The 24178-nt window shown below is 42.3% G+C and overlaps 2 protein-coding genes across 6 annotated transcripts in view; both read left to right on the forward strand.

Moving 5' to 3' along the window:
• SPO11 (SPO11 initiator of meiotic double strand breaks) overlaps nucleotides 1-8385 on the forward strand; it is a 34898-nt gene extending 26513 nt beyond the window's left edge. For all 3 annotated transcript variants that reach the window (XM_075845600.1, XM_075845598.1, XM_075845599.1), the window contains 12 exons: nucleotides 973-1086; nucleotides 2018-2106; nucleotides 2697-2763; nucleotides 3357-3465; nucleotides 3568-3654; nucleotides 3900-3936; nucleotides 4526-4635; nucleotides 4861-4960; nucleotides 5617-5654; nucleotides 6497-6573; nucleotides 7937-8048; nucleotides 8151-8385. In XM_075845600.1, coding sequence (XP_075701715.1) covers nucleotides 973-1086; nucleotides 2018-2106; nucleotides 2697-2763; nucleotides 3357-3465; nucleotides 3568-3654; nucleotides 3900-3936; nucleotides 4526-4635; nucleotides 4861-4960; nucleotides 5617-5654; nucleotides 6497-6573; nucleotides 7937-8048; nucleotides 8151-8270 — 1060 coding nt within the window. In that variant the 3' untranslated portion in view covers nucleotides 8271-8385. The remainder of the gene's footprint in view (nucleotides 1-972; nucleotides 1087-2017; nucleotides 2107-2696; nucleotides 2764-3356; nucleotides 3466-3567; nucleotides 3655-3899; nucleotides 3937-4525; nucleotides 4636-4860; nucleotides 4961-5616; nucleotides 5655-6496; nucleotides 6574-7936; nucleotides 8049-8150) is intronic.
• Nucleotides 8386-9792: 1407 nt separating this feature from the next.
• RAE1 (ribonucleic acid export 1) lies at nucleotides 9793-14823 on the forward strand. 3 transcript variants are annotated; one of them, XM_075845601.1, is made up of 13 exons: nucleotides 9793-9900; nucleotides 10050-10146; nucleotides 10219-10323; nucleotides 10561-10653; nucleotides 11083-11169; nucleotides 11259-11345; nucleotides 11963-12034; nucleotides 12371-12478; nucleotides 12889-12995; nucleotides 13079-13154; nucleotides 13454-13648; nucleotides 13727-13812; nucleotides 14211-14823. In XM_075845601.1, coding segments are annotated over exons 2-13 (1107 nt in total). In that variant the 5' UTR covers nucleotides 9793-9900; nucleotides 10050-10056; the 3' UTR covers nucleotides 14212-14823. The 3 variants fall into 3 exon arrangements, with proteins under 3 accessions (XP_075701716.1, XP_075701717.1, XP_075701718.1); XM_075845602.1 differs by having other exon boundaries at nucleotides 14291-14823; XM_075845603.1 differs by lacking the exon at nucleotides 14211-14823 and having other exon boundaries at nucleotides 13727-13813.
• Nucleotides 14824-24178: the final 9355 nt, after the last annotated feature.

The following is a 24178-nucleotide window of genomic DNA, read 5'->3' on the forward strand; positions in this document are numbered from 1 at the left end:
CTCCACCAGCAGAATAGTGAGTGCAGCTCTGGAGTAGAATACAGGATGTAACTCAGGATCAGTACAGGATAAGTAATGTAATGTATGTATACAGTGACTCCACCAGCAGAATAGTGAGTGCAGCTCTGGAGTATAATACAGGATGTAACTCAGGATCAGGACAAGATAAGTAATGTAATGTACACAGTGACTCCACCAGCAGAATAGTGAGTGCAGCTCTGGAGTATAATACAGGATGTAACTCAGGATCAGTACAGGATAAGTAATGTAATGTATGTACACAGTGACTCCACCAGCAGAATAGTGAGTGCAGCTCTGGAGTATAATACAGGATGTAACTCAGGATCAGGACAAGATAAGTAATGTAGAAATGTATTTACAAAGTTACTAAATAAATTGTGATGTATGGGCTACAGAGGTGAATATTTGTCTTAGTTCACATCTGCGATTGGTATTTCCATTGCTCTTCTCCGTCATAGGAGCAGAACAACGAAAATACCGGAAGCATCGGAACCGTTACACGATGGATGTCATCAGCGTCTGATGGAACCCATGGACTTGAATGGATTCCTTTAGGTTTTCACCATGGTGTCCGTCGCACATTTTTTTTTTTTAGAATAGTTGACCCAGATTGTATATTTTCCATGGTCTCTGGGATCGTAGTAATTTATTCCTATGTATTTTGCTGTTTGTTTGTTATTAATTGTGTATAAAACATAAACACTGGAAAGTTTGAGTACACACGGCCTTGTTCACATTTGGTAAATCTCATTACTTAGATACCGTCGCTTGCAATTTGATTTTTTACAATTATCTGTCAATATGGCTGAAGAAAAATATAATATTACTATTAATGATGACGACACATGTCAGAGTGCAGCGCTCTGCAGCGTCACAACCTACGCACATATCAGGACTTCTGACTAGTAGGAATCTGTAGGGTAATCGCTAATCTTTCTTTTCTTATCTCAGTTCTCAGGTTGTCGCTGCAATTGATAAGATCGTTCAAGACGTGTTGGAGAGTCTCTCTAAAGACGAAGCCCCGGTTCTCACAGTGGAAAACAGATCAGATTGGAGCAACATAGAGTAAGGGCTCATTCAGACAAGCGTGATTCTCATCCGTGTGCTGTGCGTTCAAACAACGCACAGCACTCGGCCCCATTGATTTCAATGTGGCTATTCACACACACGTGAGTTTTCACGCAGCCAGCGTCCATTGCGTGAAACTCACTGCATGTCCGAAATTGGTGTGTGCGTGAAAACCACGGACAGCACAGGTACGCACATCCGTGTTCTGTCCGTGTTTTACGCATCCATTGAATTGAAAAAAAAAAGTGCTTGCAAGTGCGTGAAAAACACATGCCACTCGCAAAGCACACTGATGCAAAACACAACGCACGCGGACAGATTTTACGCGCATAAATCTGGCACGTGTGAATGTGGCCCTAGTGCAAGACCCCATTGCGGTGCCGCATAAAAAAACTCTGATTGACATTTTCCACCAATGCAGTCAGAGCTAAAAAAAAATAGACGCATAGCCACAAAAGGCAGGACTACATACCAGTCCCTAAAAACCTCACTGTTTTCAATTGCACAATGTGAATAGGATTTTACATATCTCTAAACATCGGCCCAACACCTGAACCCAGGGGCCAGCAGGGCCAGTATTTCCGATCCCCACCGACCGCTTACACAACCCAATTTTTGGCGAGTTTTCGGATAGGACAAAAATATGGGGCTGTGTGTGGCTTCTGAGAAAAGTGAAGGAATAGATAAATTGCAAGAGATTTCCAGTTAATTGAATAATCTCCTTGCTGGATATCAACCTCTGGATTATCAGATCTTATTAGTTCCCCACACAGGATGTAATTCACGGATCACACCGAAATATTTCACCACGGTTGACTTTATCGTAGGCTGTAATCCATTAGTTGATATTTTTGTGGTTAAGAAATTGCGTCTATGCACCGTGTGTCCTGAGGTCGCTGTTCTCACCTGTTTATCTGTTCTTGTCCAGGTTTACCGAATCAATTGGATTGCAAATGGCGAAAAATTGCACAACTCGAAAAGTGAGAAGCAACCGCCCCAAGTCTGCGCAGCGGTTTGGTGAGAGCCTTCGGGCATGCACTAATAGTTTATTATCCGCACATATTATATCAGTTAGATGTGAGATCTATTGTAGAGGGGAAAACCACCCAAAATTGATCACATCTGTGGAGTCCGTGAACTCGGACCTACGTCAAGCCATAAAGCTGCTCTTCTCCCAATATTGTGTCAGACTCTGAGTGGTGATGACTGCGTGTATGAGCTTCTTAGGATTCACACCTGCGTCAGGTCTTGTTTTTCTTGTCCGTCACAAGGGATGACCGGAAGCAACGTTTCCTTGGTACCATGGACACCACCGGCGGTAAAAAGTCATTGGGTTCCTTGGGCTTTCTGTCGGGGTGTCCGTGTTGCTGCGCTAATGTTTCCTGTAACCTCAGCCGGATCTGCGACGGAGTCTCCTAACATTGTCTCCAATGCAGATGTGAACGAGGCCTTAGAGCACCTCATCCCCTTTCTTCTGAGAACTAAATTGTGCCTGACTTTGCGTTCTCAGATCTATGACGTGTCAGAAGTCACCGCTACAGACAATTACTTTCCATATGCATTATAATAATCATATTATTTCTCTACAATACAAATTGTGTCCTCAGCCCTGACCATGAAGATCTTGTCTGTGATCTACAAACTTGTGCAGACCAATACATACGCCACCAAGAGGTAGGTCTAAGAATAACTGCCCTGCAGAGATAAACGTATGACCAGCCGTGGCTCGACTATGAGGGCGCAGAGGTTGCAGTGACACATCGGCCCCTCTGCCACATTACAGAACAGTACTAGAAATGTCATGTGACAGTTGGGGCCCTGTTACGGTTTGCATTGGGGCCCAGAAGCTTTGAGCTGCTCCTCTGTGGCCCAACATGACAAAATAGAAACGCTTAGTTCATTTAGGCCTAGTTCACACAGAGTTTTTTTGCAGGCGGATTTTGACTTGCCTGCACTCTCTCTAACGCGTTTTCTGCCATGGCCATTGAGCGCAAAAAACACCGCGAAAACCGCTTTCTCTGCCTTCCATTGAGGTCAATGGGAGGTCAGAGACGGAAACGCCTGAAGAAAGGACATGACGCTTCTTTTTCCAGCGAGCAGTTTTTGTTTTTTCCGCCCTGCCTCCCATTGAAATCAATGGGAGACTTTTCTGCCGCGGTTTCCGACGCAGTTTCCGCTTCAAAATCAGTGCCAAAGAACTCAGTGTGAAGATACGCTTATGTTCTTTTATTTTTATCTTCTTTTTTTTTATATGTTTCTTGCCCCAGGGACATTTTTTATGAAAACGTTCAACTATATGGTAGCCAGACTACAGTGGACAGGATAGTGACAGACATTTCCTGTATGTTGAAGGTCCCAAGAAGAAGCTTACATGTCGTATGTCCTCGGAACAGACTCATTTTATTCTTATTAATATTTTATGGATGTAATAAAGAACTAAAACCGTCATTAAACGTCAGCCTTGAATTTCGCCCCCAGCTATCCACATCCAAGGGCTGCGTGGCCGGCGACCTGCTATACATAGAGCAAGATGGGACTAAAGTGGACTGCAGCTGGAACACCTCAGTAAGGACTTACTACAGCCGGTGGTTGACAGGGGTCCCCATCACTCCCGGGTGCCTGGAGGGGTGGGGGGGGGTGACTTGCTGGAATTGTTAGATTTTATTATAAACGCTCTTTATATTACTACCATATTTGTAATATCGAAGAACGATCAATACGCTGATATTTTCCCCTGAGTAGCTTTAGTAGGCCTGTAAGGAAATCCTATTTTAATATGTAAAAACCAAAACATTTCCTTTGCATTATAGGGAGTCCTGGTGCCGTCCAACGTTGAAGGAGTCACACGTATCTTTTAAATGCAAAGAATCGAATTAAAACAATGACCGCAAACGAGAAGATCCATTCTAAGTAATGATCAATATAACTGTTAGGCCCTGTTCACACAGAGTTTTTTGACATGTTGGAAAAAGAGCCACAAAACAGCCGAAAATGCCTCCTATTGATTTCAATGGGAGGCAGAGGCTTGTTTTTCCCACGAGCTGAAAAACTGTCTCGTGGGAAAAACAAGTGACATGCCCTATCTTCAGGCGTTCATGTCTCTGACCTCCCATTGACATCAATGGGAGGCAGAGAAAGCGTATTTCACTGCGTTTTATCTGCCTGCAAAAAAACTCTGTGTGAACAGGGCCTTAATCCTGAGCTTTCTGGTTCCTGCATAGAATGGGGCTGCAGTGAAGACTCGCATATACAGGCTGGGCAGTAGGAGCGCAGGAGCAGGGACACATTAGTTGTCATTTAGGGTCTGTGGATGCCCCATGAGCCCAGCAATGGCTGCCCTGAGAGCTTGTCAATCTGTTTCCCATGTTATTGACGCAGATAATGCTGAGGAATGAGAATTCCCGTATCCATGTAGTGAATTCTCTTAACACATGAGACTTGAGAACCGCCGCTCGCTTTGTCCTCATTATTGAAAAAGATGCGACATTCCAAAGGCTTCTCGACGACGACTTTTGTGGAAAGTGCGGCCCCTGCATCCTCATCACGGTAAGGGCTTATTCAGACGCACGTTAAAATCGTCCGCTGTTGTTTTAATGGACCGTGTGAACGGCCCATGAAGAATTATTGTCTCTTTTCACGGATCCCTCAATAGATTCGAGTCTATCCGTGGAAACGGGTCCCGCACGGGTCTGAATAAGACTGCGGCCCTGCCGGCATGATGGCGCTCCGTGGGCCGGCTCTAATCTGCGCATTGTTGTATTTTCTTGTCAGGGGAAAGGAGTCCCTGATCTGAACACCAGGCTGTTCGTACGGAAGTTGTGGGATACGTTCCAGATCCCTATTTTCACCCTGGTTGATGCTGATCCTCACGGTATGATGATGATTTTTAGGATAATTTTAGGATAATTACAGTAAAATTCTGATAATCTGGACCGACAAGGTGACAAATTACAGCGCAGCCATACATGTGTATACACGCTTGTCATGCAGAATGACCCACTTATATACCTTTGGGGCTGCCACCATTCAGACAGATTTAGCCTGTGCTGATATGTACATGTGCCCCAGTCTGTTTATGGCCAATGGGCGCGTACCCTCTCCGCCATCACCGTCAGACAATAGTGAGGTGTGGAAATAGTGCAAGCGGCACCAGTGACCCATAGGGAAAAGAAAGATTCTGTGAGCAGAAAAAACCCGAAAATTTAATTTCTCTGGGCGATGATGGTGATGGTGATTATGGTGATGGTGATGATGGTGATGGTGATGATAATGATGATGGTGATGGTGATGAGGGTGGTGCTGATGGTGATGGTGATGATGGTGATGGTGATGATGGTGATGGTGATGATGGTGGTGCTGATGGTGATGGTGATGATGGTGATGATGATTATGGTGATGATGATGATAATGATGATGGTGATGGTGATGATGATGGCGATGGTGATGATGGTGATGATGGTGATGATGATGCAGCGTGTGTATTTGCTGCTGTGTTAACCATTTCCATGTTTTTCTTTTTTTGTATAGGGATTGAGATTATGTGTATCTACAAATACGGCTCACTGGTGAGTGTAGAACGGCCTTCTATGGAAACTTTCGTGCTATTTTCTCCATTACTTGAGAATAGAGAATGTTTACACTTCTGACCAATCTTCCCCATCAAACAGAGCACTGGCGCGATGAAAAAATATTAGTCATGGTGGCCATTATTTTTCGCATTAGCATTTCTTGCCCCAAAAACAGGTCACAGAACCCCCAATAACAGTGTGTGCCAAACACAGATGACCCTATAAGTGTTTCTGCCCCAGGTGCCCAAGATAGTACCTCTACCACGCGTGTCCCCTGCCCTACCTCTGCCACGCGTGTCCCCTGCCCTACCTCTGCCACGCGTGCCCCCTGCCCTACCTCTGCCACGCGTGTCCCCTGCCCTACCTCTGCCACGCGTGTCCCCTGCCCTACCTCTGCCACGCGTGCCCCCTGCCCTACCTCTGCCACGCGTGCCCCCTGCCCTACCTCTGCCACGCGTGCCCCCTGCAGTACCTCTGCCACGCGTGTCCCCTGTAGTGCCTCTGCCACGCGTGCCCCCTGCCGTACCTCTGCCACGCGTGCCCCCTGCCGTGCCTCTGCCACGCGTGCCCCCTGCCGTACCTCTGCCACGCGTGCCCCCTGTCGTACCTCTGCCACGCGTGCCCCCTGCCGTACCTCTGCCACGCGTGCCCCCTGCCGTACCTCTGCCAAGTGTGTCCCCTGTCATACCTCTGCCACGCGTGTCCCCTGTAGTGCCTCTGCCTGGCTGGGTCTTCTGCACTTATGTCCTGAGATCATTACATTGCAGGAGCTTTTGGTGTTTGTTCCTTTAGGGGGTTTGTGTTCATTTGTCAGATTTGTCCTTTGTTTTTTCTTTTAGTCGATGTCGTTTGAGGCTCATAATTTAACAGTCCCGTCTATCGCTTGGCTCGGCCTGCTGCCCTCCGACATAGAGAGGTGAGAGATGGGGATAATTATGTCAGTGTGATTGGGCGCCCCGGTCATGTGTTGTGTTCACCAGATCCATTTACGTCATAAAATAATACAGAGGGGAAACCTTAAATAGCGGACGCGTCCATGATAAGAATCTATCTCTGAGGCTCTCGTCACGTCTGCGTATTTGTCGCTGCATCAGGTGTGAACAGAGCCTTTCTTACAGGGGACGTCGCCTCTCCTGACTAGTCTGTTATAGTAATACAATTCTGGAGCATCTTTTCTTAGACTTTGTTTTGGCTCAATGGGCTATTTCCCCACACAGATTGACACTATCCAATCCGTGCTAATAGTGGCAATGTGTCGGGACACAACCTATTGACAAGGGGAACGGTAACACCCAGTTGTCAATTTATTCATACATTTCCAGGGTGAACAACAGAGGAACTATATAACCGTTCTAAAAAAAAAAAAAAAAAAGCTGCACCAGAATTGTAGTTTACTGGGGAATACAACTATATACTAAACCAAACATGAGAGATGACAGGTCCCCCATAAAGGGGTTATTTATTCACCTTGTTCTGCAGCTGCATGGGGATCCCTCTGCTGTTATCAATGGGAGAAGCAACCGCCAACTATTCATCGCAAAGCGCATTATATTAATGGGTAACTAAACGTTCGACACACTTTTGACGTGTCATAGGCGATCTGTAAGGTCCGTTCACACGCGGCAGATTTGGTGCAGAAATCCATGCACCTGCTGCAGAAACCTCTCCATTCACAGGTATGGGATGTATTATCAAGTCACAATATTTTCTGCAGCAAATCTGCCGTGTGTGAATTTAAAGGGTAACTCAACGTTCGGCAAACTTCTGACGTGTAATAGCGACATGTCAGAAGTTTGGATTGGTGGGGGTCCGAGCACTGAGACCCCCACTAATCGCTAAAACGAAGCAGCAGAAGTGCTCAGACGCTTCATTCCTGTTGGGCTTTTTCCGGAGTAGCGGAGTACGGGCTCAATAGGAAGTCTATGAACCCGTACTCCAATACATTGGCTTTCCGGAAAAAGCCCAACAAACTAAACTGCCCAGCGCTCCCACGAGCACTTCTGCTGCTTCGTTCTAGCGATCGGTGGGGGGTCTCAGTGCTCGGACCCCCACCAATCAAAACTTCGGACATGTCACTATGACATGTCAGAAGTTTGTCGAACGTTGAGTTACCCTTTAAATTCACACACGGCAGATTTGCTGCAGAAAATATTGTGACTTAATAATACATCCCATACCTGTGAATGGAGAGGTTTCTGCAGCAGGATTTCTGCACCAAATCTGCCGCGTGTGAACGGACCTTACAGATCGCCCTCCATGTCTGACATTACCGTTCTCAGGTTATACGTCCCGGCAGAAGCTCTGATTCCATTATCCGCACCGGACCAGAGAAAGCTGCAGAGTTTACAGAAGAGGCCGTACGTCTCCTGCCGGCCGCTGTGGAAGCGGGAGGTGCGTGAGAAATAAACCCGCACAGCTCTCCTGATTACAAAGGAAATAACTGGACCAAATATAGAAATCACTCAAATTCTTCATTGATTTTTTTTTTTCTAGCTGGAGATTATGACGTCAAGGAAAATGAAAGCAGAAATCCAAGCGCTGACTTCTCTCTCCCCGACATTCCTTACTAGTGTTTACTTACCCAACAAGCTGGAGTACGGAGGCTGGATCTGAGGGGGTGCGGGTGATTTCTGCCTCCGCTAACGCCGCGCACATTTCTTCTACTTGTTGAAGTTTCACGTTTTGTAAGTTGCCTGAAGTGTAATAAATATTGGCTCATTGTTCAGTTCATCGCTGACAGTTTCCAGTTTATTTAACCCGAACCCCCAATAAAAGAAACATTTTGCAAGCACAATTGTATTCGCGTCAAACCCGCTGCTTACTTGTTGCGGGTTTTCCCCATTGGGGAGGTAACAAATAGCAGATGTTGTGATTTTTGCAGCGGAAAAGCTGTGATTCCTCCGCAAAAATCGCAACTCAGAAACAAAATCTTATACTTACCCACAATTCTGTGCTTCTTCGTCCAGGCCGGTCTCCTGGGATGACGTTTCATCCCATGTGATCGCCGCTGCCAATCACGGGCTGCAGGATGGCAGAGGGACGCATCGTCATGGCTATGGGTAAGTATGAAACTTTTTTTTTGCAGTTTTCCGCAGCGGGCCACAATTTGGTGCTGTTTTTCGGCCAGAATTCCCTGCGGCGACCAGGGCGGATAAGCTGTGTGCTTTTATACAGCATATCCGCCTTGTGTGAACATAGCCTTAAAGGGGAACTCTTGGCAAAATTGAATACATAACATAGTAAAGTGCATTTAATTTACCAGGTGCCCTTCAGAAACCAATTCTACACATGTTCCTTGGGGAAAGATGCCGTATTCGGTTTATTCCAACAGTTGTCATACCTGTAACTATCGTAGCTACATCAGGAAACGCTGGAGGTCACCCACATACTGTGCAGGGGGCACCATTACTGTATATAGAAAGCCGCACCGCTCCAGCCAATCACTGCACAGACATAAGAGGGGTGATATGAAATGCTGCTGTTATACAAGGGCTGATATTGTCAGAAGATGTGGAAAATGGGTTTTTGGGGGTCTCTTTTAAAGAAATAAAGCCCCCGGTATGTTAACGACACAAGTGATCCCTTTTATCAATCCATCATTTTTTCACTTTAAGATTGATTTCAATAAGATCAGAGATGATCCTCACCCTGTATTGTTGTCCGCCAGAGTGTGACGCCCCGACGCCAGATCCAGACATACGATCGCCTCTTCTTGAATCAAATTAAATGACAACTGAATTTCTTGACACATTCTGTGATGATACAATGTAACAAAAGTCAAAATGGCAGAAGCGCACAGGTCCACACCTTAGACCAGGGCTACAGAGAATTTTTGTAGCGCTACTAATGGAATACATTGAGTTGTATGCAGTCTCGTGGACTGCAGATGTCACATAATAGTTAAAACCAATCATTAAATGTCTCGGTGTAGTCCCTGTCTTGATCGTCCTGATTTTACTGACAGCCAGCAGCCGTCCTTCATGTGTCAGTTTGGCGAGTTCCAGCAGGGGGCGCGCGGTCTGCTACTAGTCCTGTGATTTTCTCCAGCAGTTCTGCCCTGTGGTCACTAGGTGGCGGGCTGTACACACGTTCTGTCACTTCCGCACTCCGTCCAGCAGGTGGTGCTGTGATTACTCGAGAGCTGAGCGGCGCTCCCGTGATGTCACTCGTCGCCTAGGAAGCGTGGAGCGCGGGAGGTGCTGCCGAGTCTGACAACCAGATACACCGGAGAGGCGAGGACCGGGTACGTCTGAGAAATCGGGGAAACAAGCGGCGGGGGTCTGGTCTATTTCCGGCTGCACACGTGTGATTCATCATCACGTTGGCCTGTGTTTACATGTGCGGTTTCTCCGCCATTGCTGGGTGTGTATACTTATGCGTTTTTCCCTCCAGGACCACCATGAGCTTGTTTCCTTCCATCGGTGGATTCAACACTGGAGGGACAGGAATGTTTGGGACCACGACCACCGATAACCACAACCCCATGAAGGTAAAGTCCCAGCGGTGCGGTAACTGGTCCTTGTATATGAGCTGCTAATAACATCTGTCCCCTCGCACACAGGACATCGAGGTCAACTCCCCCCCTGACGACAGCATCGCCTGCCTCTCCTTCAGCCCCCCAACATTACCGGGGAACTTCCTCATCGCGGGGTCCTGGGCCAATGACGTAAGTTCTGTCTGCAGGAAGACGTGGCGTATACAGCGACCATCCCTCCAACTGCTCAAAAACTACAACTCCCAGCATGCCCCGGCAGCTGGAGACTGGCCCGCCCGTGCTGCCGCCTGAGCCGGAGGGTGAAAGGTTGAAGAGTTTTGGAGCAATTGATTCCATTCCCTAAAAAATGTTTCCTCCAGTGATGGCGTCTCGGCGGGTTTTTCCGGTAACTTCTCTTTCTTTTTGCAGGTTCGTTGTTGGGAGGTGCAGGATAACGGTCAGACCATCCCGAAGGCGCAGCAGATGCACACGGGACCGGTGATGGACGTGTGCTGGAGCGACGTACGTGGCCTGGGCTCTTCTCAGCGGGTGTCAGCTGTGGTTTACAGCTGACACCCGGGAATAACAGCTAGGAGCAGCAATCCCACTGTTCCTGGCTGTTTAACCCCTTTGATGATGCGATCAAGCACGATCACCGCATCTAAGACGATAGAAAGAGGTGGCGCCCCCGTCTGACAGCTCATCACCCCCCCCTTGCGGACCGATTGGGGGGCAATGGTTGTCATGGCAGCTCAGGGGCTGCCTCTCTTCATCTCCTGTTAAGCCGTGTCTCCGGCACAGCTTAACAGGAGCCTGTAAAAATGACAATATACTGCAATACATGTGTGTTGTACCAGTGATCGAGCGGTCGCTGGTTCCGGTCCCCTAGAGGGCGGTTCAGGGGCTGCGCGTCTCCGCCGTTGCTCATTCTCGTGTCTCGTCTTTACACAGGATGGCAGTAAAGTCTTCACAGCGTCTTGTGATAAAACCGCCAAAATGTGGGATTTGAACAGTAACCAGTCCTTACAGGTCGCCCAGGTAAGTGGCGCGAGGACGGCTCATAACGTGCGCTGCCGGTCACATGACCTCCGGATCATTCACTGAGACTCGTGATTTCCTCCTGTCAGCACGATGCGCCCATAAAGACCGTTCACTGGATAAAGGCTCCGAACTACAGCTGCATCATGACCGGGAGCTGGGACAAAACCCTCAAGGTAGATTTCATGGCCGATTATTTTTTTTACTGGGATTTTGTCGCGGTCCGTATGTAATAACCATTACGGCCGGTTGTGCTTTACGGTTTTCCTTATTAAACTTTGAGCAAGGTAAAAAATAAACTAAAACCTGCAGTTCACGTGATGATCTCATCCTGTGACGACGACCCCCTGTCCATATGCCCTTATATGGCTTATAGATCTCCTAGAGAGGGGACCCCGCTGTGTGAACCCAAACAAAGAGCTGCTCTGGATTTTAATGGCCTCCATATGATGCTTCGTTTTACTAACCACAGCTTCCCCTGGCAAAAGCCGGGAGGGGCAGTGTTTTGGGCCGGACCCACGATCGCCACCATATAAAGGAGAGGTCTAAGACGGTCAGTATCGCCCCCGCAGTACAGCACCCCTAAAGAACGAGAGGGAGGAGAGTCCCGTCTCCAATCTGTGGTGTGTGGACGTAAATATCGGATCGTTATAACTGAATGGCGACTTTTTATTTATTTTGGGTGGAGTCCTCATAAAATAAGGAGAAACCTGGCTGCTACAATGAGGAGAGTATAAGGGTAGTAAATAATTACATTCGGTATTCATGAACCTCTTCTGATTTTCCTCCCTAGTTTTGGGACACGCGTTCCCCGAACCCCCTGATGACGCTTCAGCTTCCTGAGCGATGTTACTGTGCAGATGTGGTGAGTCCTCCCGTGCGCTGCTCTGCAGTGTGCGTTACATTGTGTCTACGTGTCACACATACATACAGGAGACTGCTGCATATAGTGTATGTAAAGGGGTTGTCCAGGATGAGAATAATTAATGCTTTCTTCCAGAAACAGCGCCACACCTGGACATGGTTTGTGTCCGGTATTGCAGGTCGGCTTCATTAAAGTGATCAGGCTGAGCCGCAAAACCACACACAGCCTGTGGGCAGGGGCAGCGCTGCTGTTAGAAGAAAGCAGACATCTTTTTTTAGTCCTATATAAAGTTTTTTTCGTAAATTAAGGGGTTCCCCGGTGACTTTGTGTTCTCAGGTCTATCCTATGGCGGCCATAGCTACTGCAGAGAGAGGGTTAATAGTTTACCAGCTCGAGAACCAGCCCTCGGAGTTCCGGAGGATCGACTCTCCCTTAAAACACCAGGTAATGAGCAGAGTGTGACGTCTGGGGCTGGAGTTCTGCAACTTTCTAGTATCTTTCAAGTTCTTGCACGTTTCAAGATCTCTGCTTGGTGTCAGTAAAGTGAAACTTTGTTTACATCCAAAGGCTGCATACCAGTCCTGACCTAGTCCCGCTCACACAGGTGTCGTGTTTTAGTACCGGAGCTCTGTGTCAATTGGAAGTGATCCGGATGGGTTTTCAGCATCGGATTGTACACAATATTTTCATTCTGACATCAACCAGAGGTCTTGAAAATGGAGCGGTCTTAAAATACAAAATCTATTCCAAAATTGCGGAACTTTTCATTATTTGCATAAAACTGTTGAGCGCCTGTAGTTCAGGTGACGGATAAAATAATTGGGTGACTCCTTCATCTCTTCCGTTTTTTCCAGCACCGATGTGTCGCCATATTTAAAGATAAACAGAACAAGCCGACCGGCTTTGCCTTGGGCAGTATCGAAGGTCGAGTCGCCATCCATTACATCAACCCCCCAAATCCGTAAGTATTTGACCTGCGGAGACGGAGCAGGATGCATTGTGGGTCACTTAGTGGCGGTAAACCTGAGTCTCCTCGTCACACAGAGCCAAAGACAACTTCACATTCAAATGTCACCGATCCAACGGGACAAACACGGCCGCTCCTCAGGACATCTATGCGGTAAGAGGGGGGGGGGGGGTGTTTTTCCCACCCAATCGTTCAAGAATTTCATGCCTCCTCCATCGTTCCCTATGGGGGGGTGGGGGGATCGTACGTGACCTTGTAACTATGGCGAATGTTCAGCCTCCAAACATTAAGTCCAGAGTTTGCGGCATTTGAGGTTTTTTAGTTCTCCGCCGCCTTCTTGTCTAGTGGAATCAAATTTTGGGCATTAAAATGGGCATGAGACGACCTGCAGTGACTCCCCCGATTTTGATCCCGTTGCTGCTCATGGCTGACGTTCTGTCTCCACCGCTCAGGTAAACGGCATCGCCTTTCATCCGGTACACGGCACGCTGGCCACGGTCGGCTCTGACGGACGCTTCAGCTTCTGGGACAAAGACGCGCGCACCAAACTGAAGACTTCGGAGCAGCTGGACCAGCCCATCTCCGCCTGCTGCTTCAACCACAACGGAAACATCTTTGCCTATTCCTCCAGCTATGACTGGTCCAAGGTGAGCACTCCCATCATGCGTGTCCGCCCGGTGCAGTCATCTGCCCAGCCCCCGTCACTAATCCTCCTCTCCCTCCAGGGCCACGAGTTCTACAACCCGCAGAAGAAGAATTATATCTTCCTGCGTAACGCTGCCGAGGAACTCAAGCCCCGGAATAAGAAATAGTAAGTGAACGTCACGTGGTGTCCGTGAGTCAAGTCAGACGTCGTCCTCGCCGCGCTCCATTGTTGCTTTCTCAACAGATCTTTGCTTGCTCTCTGTGAATTGGGTCTTTCATCTATTACATTTAGAGAGTTCAAATCTGGCGCGGTGTACGGCCGGTTACAGGATAGTGTATAAGAGCTTTCTCTGGCAGCGGGCCGTATACCTGTGTGATTATCACATAACCGAGACAGATTTTCATCCTTTGGATGAAGTAAACGAAGTATCCCATTCACTGCCAGCAAGCAGAAATTGTGAACATGGTGAGGAACCTTTGCCCAATTTAATGAAGAAATCGGGTAATGAAAAGTTCTGCAGTAAATAAACTTTGTTGAAATCAGAATTCCCCTTTTTATTACAGACAAATATTGAAGATCTTTCTGTCCGAGGACCTTCCATGTCCCCCGCCCCGTCATTAATCACGGCCTTGTTTCCTGACAGGAGGAGCAGAGTGACCGTCCGTCTGTCACGTTCCCTGCGCTCGTTGAGTTTCCTCTATCAAGCTCTGCGATTTATTCCTTCTGATCTTCACAACGGCCCCAGGACCCCCAGACCGCTGACATACAGGGACCTACGTAGGTCCTGGCGGCCGCAAACTTCACTCCCCTCTGTACAGATTAAGCCAGTAAGTAGGAGGACACCGGCCCTGAGCGGACTCCGTCTCCCCACCCCCTCCAGCGTCTGCGGGACTTTGTGACTGTTGTGGGAGGGCGAGGACTCAGCATGCGGACAGATAAAAACTGCCTTCAATCCAGTCCTGTGTACAATGGAAACTCGCCTGCCTCTGGTTTTTATTTGAGATCTGAATAAAATGTCATTTTTAGTAAAGGATCGTGGCGTCACGTGGTCCAGCGTCCCCGTGGTTACTCACGCTCCGGATACTTTGTTGCCATATTGTGATACGTTGGTTGCTCGTAGCGATGTCTGCGCTGGACTGAGATGTTAAAATAAGATTTTGGTTTAATCACTTGTAACATCTTGTTGTTTTTTGTGTTTTGTAAATTTGCACGTCGGCTGCTCCTTCCCCCCCAGACCCTACCGCATCAACTCTTCACAAGAAATCGTGTTCTCCGAGCTGGAGGTGCGCCCGTGTACCCATGACAACACTAACTTCCCTGGCCAGCTCAGTGATGAGGGTACCTGGTTTCATAGCAACCAATCACATTACGACTTTCCATATTCTAGCAATTATTGGTGGAGTAACCCCATAACATTGAGCTGAAGGGGTACAGGAAGTGTTATCATAGGAACGTGGCCACAGAAGTTTGTCTTGCAGGAGACTTGTAGTTTCAGCCTCCACTAGACACCGGAGTCAGATCTATAATGTCTTTACTTTACATCCTGCGGTAATTATTTTATAATCATCTCTCAGATGCCTAATTATAGTCACTAAACTTATAAAACTTTCGACGTGTCATAGTGACATATCAGAAGTTTGGTCAGTGGGGGTCCGAGCACTGAGACCCCCACCGATTCTTAAAACAAAGCCACAGAAACGCTCAGCTGCGCTCTGTCGCTTCTTTTCTGATCGGTTTTCCTCAGAAAGGGAATGGTGTACCGGCGCAATACAAAGCCTGAGTCCGTATACGGGGAAAGCCAATCAGAAACAAAGTGGCACAGCACTCAGACCCCCACCCATCAAAACTTCTGACAGGTCACTTTGCCATGTCAAACAAAAACAAAAAAAGTGTAGTTGAACTTAAACTCTGCACCTGCCTGGCAGCATGACTATCCTGCAGAATTGTAGTTCATCCACAAGGGGGCAGCATAGCTCCAATAATAGTCATTGTCTTATCTTTCATAAACTGCAACATAATCGTGTCCTCTAAATGCCGACTCATAACCAGAAGTACAACCTCCGATACCAGAATAAGAGTATGTAACATATATCTGTACATATATAATTATATACAGGAGATACCCAGGTTATACCAGCATGCTCCATATCACTATATACAGGAAGATGTATAACTTATACCAGCTGTACATATATAATTCTATACAGAAGATACCCAGGTTATACCAGCATGCTCCATATCACTATATACAAGAAGATGTATAACTTATACCAGCTGTACATATATAATTCTATACAGAAGATACCCAGGTTATACCAGCATGCTCCATATCACTATATACAAGAAGATGTATAACTTATACCAGCTGTACATATATAATTATATACAGAAGATACCCAGGTTATACCAGCATGCTCCATATCACTATATACAAGAAGATGTATAACTTATACCAGCTGTACATATATAATTATATACAGAAGATACCCAGGTTATACCAGCATGCTCCATATCACTATATACAAGAAGATGTATAACTTATACCAGCTGTACATATATAATTATATACAGAAGATACCCAGGTTATACCAGCATGTTCCATATCACTATATACAAGAAGATGTATAACTTATACCAGCTGTACATATATAATTATATACAGGAGATACCCAGGTTATACCAGCATGCTCCATATCACTACATACAAGAAGATGTATAACTTATACCAGCCGTACATATATAATTATATACAGGAGATACCCAGGTTATACCAGCATGCTCCATATCACTACATACAAGAAGATGTATAACTTATACCAGCTGTACATATATAATTATATACAGAAGATACCCAGGTTATACCAGCATGCTCCATATCACTATATACAAGAAGATGTATAACTTATACCAGCTGTACATACATAATTATATACAGAAGATACCCAGGTTATACCAGCATGCGCCATATCACTATATACAAGAAGATGTATAACTTATACCAGCTGTACATATATAATTATATACAGAAGATACCCAGGTTATACCAGCATGCTCCATATCATTATATACAAGAAGATGTATAACTTATACCAGCTGTACATATATAATTATATACAGAAGATACCCAGGTTATACCAGCATGCTCCATATCACTATATACAAGAAGATGTATAACTTATACCAGCTGTACATACATAATTATATACAGAAGATACCCAGGTTATACCAGCATGCGCCATATCACTATATACAAGAAGATGTATAACTTATACCAGCTGTACATATATAATTATATACAGAAGATACCCAGGTTATACCAGCATGCTCCATATCACTATATACAAGAAGATGTATAACTTATACCAGCTGTACATATATAATTATATACAGAAGATACCCAGGTTATACCAGCATGCTCCATATCACTATATACAAGAAGATGTATAACTATACCAGCTGTACATATATAATTATACACAGAAGATACCCAGGTTATACCAACATGCTCCATATCACTATATACAAGAAGATGTATAACTTATACCAGCTGTACATATATAATTATATACAGAAGATACCCAGGTTATACCAGCATGCTCCATATCACTATATACAAGAAGATGTATAACTTATACCAGCTGTACATATATAATTATATACAGAAGATACCCAGGTTATACCAGCATGCTCCATATCATTATATACAAGAAGATGTATAACTTATACCAGCTGTACATATATAATTATATACAGAAGATACCCAGGTTATACCCGCATGCTCCATATCACTATATACAGGAAGATGTATAACTTATACCAGCTGTACATATATAATTATATATAGAAGATACCCAGGTTATACCAGCGTGCTCCATATCACTATATACAAGAAGATGTATAACTTATACCAGCTGTACATATATAATTATATACAGAAGATACCCAGCTTATACCAGCATGCTCCATATCACTATATACAAGAAGATGTATAACTTATACCAGCTGTACATATATAATTATATACAGTAGATACCCAGGTTATACCAGCATGCTCCATATCACTATATACAGGAAGATGTATAACTTATACCAGCTGTACATATATAACTATATACAGAATATACCCAGGTTATACCAGCATGCTCCATGTCACTATATACAAGAAGATGTATAACTTATACCAGCTGTACATATATAATTATATACAGAAGATATCCAGGTTATACCAGCATGCTCCATATCACTATATACAAGAAGATGTATAACTTATACCAGCTGTACATATATAATTATATACAGAAGATACCCAGGTTATACCAGCATGCTCCATATCACTATATACAAGAAGATGTATAACTTATACCAGCTGTACATATATAATTATATACAGAAGATACCCAGGTTATACCAGCATGCTCCATATCACTATATACAAGAAGATGTATAACTTATACCAGCTGTACATATATAATTATATACAGGAGATACCCAGGTTATACCAGCATGCTCCATGTCACTATATACAAGAAGATGTATAACTTATACCAGCTATACATATATAATTATATACAGAAGATACCCAGGTTATACCAGCATGCTCCATGTCACTATATACAAGAAGATGTATAACTTATACCAGCTGTACATATATAATTATATACAGAAGATGCCCAGGTTATACCAGCATGCTCCATATCACTATATACAAGAAGATGTATAACTTATACCAGCTGTACATATATAATTATATACAGAAGATATCCAGGTTATACCAGCATGCTCCATATCACTATATACAAGAAGATGTATAACTTATACCAGCTGTACATATATAATTATATACAGAAGATACCCAGGTTATACCAGCATGCTCCATGTCACTATATACAAGAAGATGTATAACTTATACCAGCTATACATATATAATTATATACAGAAGATACCCAGGTTATACCAGCATGCTCCATGTCACTATATACAAGAAGATGTATAACTTATACCAGCTGTACATATATAATTATATACAGAAGATGCCCAGGTTATACCAGCATGCTCCATATCACTATATACAAGAAGATGTATAACTTATACCAGCTGTACATATATAATTATATACAGAAGATACCCAGGTTATACCAGCATGCGCCATATCACTATATACAAGAAGATGTATAACTTATACCAGCAGTACATATATAATTATATACAGAAGATACCCAGGTTATACCAGCATGCTCCATATCACTATATACAGGAAGATGTATAACTTATACCAGCTGTACATATATAATTATATACAGAAGATACCCAGGTTATACCAGCGTGCTCCATATCACTATATACAAGAAGATGTATAACTTATACCAGCAGTACATATATAATTATATACAGAAGATACCCAGGTTATACCAGCATGCTCCATATCACTATATACAGGAAGATGTATAACTTATACCAGCTGTACATATATAATTATATATAGAAGATACCCAGGTTATACCAGCGTGCTCCATATCACTATATACAAGAAGATGTATAACTTATACCAGCTGTACATATATAATTATATATAGAAGATACCCAGGTTATACCAGCGTGCTCCATATCACTATATACAAGAAGATGTATAACTTATACCAGCTGTACATATATAATTATATACAGAAGATACCCAGCTTATACCAGCATGCTCCATATCACTATATACAAGAAGATGTATAACTTATACCAGCTGTACATATATAATTATATACAGTAGATACCCAGGTTATACCAGCATGCTCCATATCACTATATACAGGAAGATGTATAACTTATACCAGCTGTACATATATAACTATATACAGAATATACCCAGGTTATACCAGCATGCTCCATGTCACTATATACAAGAAGATGTATAACTTATACCAGCTGTACATATATAATTATATACAGAAGATATCCAGGTTATACCAGCATGCTCCATATCACTATATACAAGAAGATGTATAACTTATACCAGCTGTACATATATAATTATATACAGAAGATACCCAGCTTATACCAGCATGCTCCATATCACTATATACAAGAAGATGTATAACTTATACCAGCTGTACATATATAATTATATACAGTAGATACCCAGGTTATACCAGCATGCTCCATATCACTATATACAGGAAGATGTATAACTTATACCAGCTGTACATATATAACTATATACAGAATATACCCAGGTTATACCAGCATGCTCCATGTCACTATATACAAGAAGATGTATAACTTATACCACCTGTACATATATAATTATATACAGGAGATACCCAGGTTATACCAGCATGCTCCATATCACTATATACAAGAAGATGTATAACTTATACCAGCTGTACATATATAATTATATACAGAAGATACCCAGGTTATACCAGCATGCTCCATATCACTATATACAAGAAGATGTATAACTTATACCAGCTGTACATATATAATTATATACAGAAGATACCCAGGTTATACCAGCATGCACCATGTCACTATATACAAGAAGATGTATAACTTATACCAGCTGTACATATATAATTATATACAGAAGATGCCCAGGTTATACCAGCATGCTCCATATCACTATATACAAGAAGATGTATAACTTATACCAGCTGTACATATATAATTATATACAGAAGATACCCAGGTTATACCAGCATGCGCCATATCACTATATACAAGAAGATGTATAACTTATACCAGCAGTACATATATAATTATATACAGAAGATACCCAGGTTATACCAGCATGCTCCATATCACTATATACAGGAAGATGTATAACTTATACCAGCTGTACATATATAATTATATACAGAAGATACCCAGGTTATACCAGCATGCTCCATATCACTATATACAGGAAGATGTATAACTTATACCAGCTGTACATATATAATTATATACAGAAGATACCCAGGTTATACCAGCATGCTCCATATCACTATATACAGGAAGATGTATAACTTATACCAGCTGTACATATATAATTATATACAGGAGATACCTAGGTTATACCAGCATGCTCCATATCACTATATACAAGAAGATGTATAACTTATACCCGCTGTACATATATAATTATATACAGAAGATGCCCAGGTTATACCAGCATGCTCCATATCACTATATACAAGAAGATGTATAACTTATACCAGCTGTACATATATAATTATATACAGGAGATACCCAGGTTATACTAGCATGCTCCATATCACTATATACAAGAAGATGTATAACTTATACCAGCTGTACATATATAATTCTATACAGAAGATACCCAGGTTATACCAGCATGCTCCATATCACTATATACAAGAAGATGTATAACTTATACCAGCTGTACATATATAATTCTATACAGAAGATACCCAGGTTATACTAGCATGCTCCATATCACTATATACAAGAAGATGTATAACTTATACCAGCTGTACATATATAATTCTATACAGAAGATACCCAGGTTATACCAGCATGCTCCATATCACTATATACAGGAAGATGTATAACTTATACCAGCTGTACATATATAATTCTATACAGAAGATACCCAGGTTATACCAGCATGCTCCATATCACTATATACAAGAAGATGTATAACTTATACCAGCCGTACATATATAATTCTATACAGAAGATACCCAGGTTATACCAGCATGCTCCATATCACTATATACAAGAAGATGTATAACTTATACCAGCCGTACATATATAATTATATACAGAAGATACCCAGGTTATACCAGCATGCTCCATATCACTATATACAAGAAGATGTATAACTTATACCAGCCGTACATATATAATTATATACAGAAGATACCCGGGTTATACCAGCATGCTCCATATCACTATATACAAGAAGATGTATAACTCATACCAGCTGTACATATATAATTATATACAGGAGATACCCGGGTTATACCAGCATGCTCCATATCACTATATACAAGAAGATGTATAACTTATACCAGCTGTACATATATAATTATATACAGAAGATGCCCAGGTTATATCAGCATGCTCCATATCACTATATACAGGAAGATGTATAACTTATACCAGCTGTACATATATAATTATATACAGAAGATGCCCAGGTTATACCAGCATGCTCCATATCACTATATACAAGAAGATGTGTAACTTATACCAGCTGTACATATATAATTATATACAGAATATACCCAGGTTATATCAGCATGCTCCATATCACTATATACAAGAAGATGTGTAACTTATACCAGCTGTACATATATAATTCTATACAGAAGATACCCAGGTTATACCAGCATGCTCCAGATCTCTATATACAAGAAGATGTATAACTTATACCAGCTGTACATATATAATTATATACAGAAGATACCCAGGTTATACCAGCATGCTCCATATCACTATATACAAGAAGATGTATAACATACCATCTGTACATATATAATTATATACAGAAGATACCCAGGTTATACCAGCATGCTCCATATCACTATATACAAGAAGATGTATAACATACCATCTGTACATATATAATTATATACAGAAGATACCCAGGTTATACCAGCATGCTCCATATCACTGTAAACAGGAAGATGTATAACTTATACCAGCTGTACATATATAATTATATACAGAAGATACCCAGGTTATATAAGCATGCTCCATATCACTATATAAAGGAAGATGTATAACTTATACCAGCTGTACATATATAATTATATACAGAATATACCCAGGTTATACCAGCATGCTCCATATCACTATATACAAGAAGATGTATAACTTATACCAGCTGTACGTATATAATTATATACAGAAGATACCCAGGTTATACCAGCATGCTCCATATCACTATATACAAGAAGATGTATAACTTATACCAGCTGTACGTATATAATTATATACAGAAGATACCCAGGTTATACTAGCATGCTCCATATCACTATATACAAGAAGATGTATAACTTATACCAGCTGTACATATATAATTATATACAGAAGATACCCAGGTTATACCAGCATGCTCCATATCACTATATACAAGAAGATGTATAACTTATACCAGCTGTACATATATAATTATATACAGAAGATACCCAGGTTATACCAGCATGCTCCATATCACTATATACAAGAAGATGTATAACTTATACCAGCTGTACATATATAATTACATACAGGAGATAACCAGTTTATACCAGCATGCTCCATATCACTATATACAAGAAGATGTATAACTTATACCAGCTGTACATATATAATTATATACAGAAGATACCCAGTTTATAGCAGCATTATCCATATCACTATATACAAGAAGATGTATAACTTATAGCAGCTGTAAATATATAATTATATACAGAAGATACCTAGGTTATACCACCATGCTCCATATCACTATATACAAGAAGATGTATAACTTATACCAGCTGTACATATATAATTACATACAGAAGATACCCAGGTTATACCAGCATGCTCCATATCACTATATACAAGAAGATGTATAACTTATACCAGCTGTACATATATAATTATATACAGAAGATACCCAGTTTATAGCAGCATTATCCATATCACTATATACAAGAAGATGTATAACTTATAGCAGCTGTAAATATATAATTATATACAGAAGATACCCAGGTTATACCAGCATGCTCCATATCACTATATACAAGAAGATGTATAACTTATACCAGCTGTACATATATAATTATATACAGAAGATACCCAGCTTATACCAGCATGCTCCATATCACTATATACAAGAAGATGTATAACTTATACCAGCTGTACATATATAATTATACACAGAAGATGCCCAGGTTATACCAGAATGCTCCATATCACTATATACAAGAAGATATATAACTTATACCAGCTGTACATATATAATTATATACAGAAGATACCCAGGTTATACCACCATGCTCCATATCACTATATACAAGAAGATGTATAACTTATACCAGCTGTACATATATAATTATATACATTAGATACCCAGGATATACCAGCATGCTCCATATCACTATATACAAGAAGATGTATAACTTATACCAGCTGTACATATATAATTATATACAGAATATACCCAGGTTATACCAGCATGCTCCATATCACTATATACAAGAAGATGTATAACTTATACCAGCTGTACATATATAATTATATACAGGAGATACCCAGGTTATACCAGCATGCTCCATATCACTATATACAAGAAGATGTATAACTTATACCAGCTATACATATATAATTATATACAGAAGATACCCAAGTTATACCAGAATGCTCCATATCACTATATACAAGAAGATGTATAACTTATATCAGCTGTACATATATAATTATATACAGAAGATGCCCAGGTTATACCAACATGCTCCATATCACTATATACAAGAAGATGTATGACTTATACCAGCAGTACATATATAATTATATACAGAAGATACCCAGGTCATACCAGCATGCTCCATATTACTATATACAAGAA

The sequence above is a fragment of the Rhinoderma darwinii genome, chromosome 13 (assembly GCF_050947455.1).
Source record: "Rhinoderma darwinii isolate aRhiDar2 chromosome 13, aRhiDar2.hap1, whole genome shotgun sequence".
NCBI classification, from domain to species: domain Eukaryota; kingdom Metazoa; phylum Chordata; class Amphibia; order Anura; family Rhinodermatidae; genus Rhinoderma; species Rhinoderma darwinii.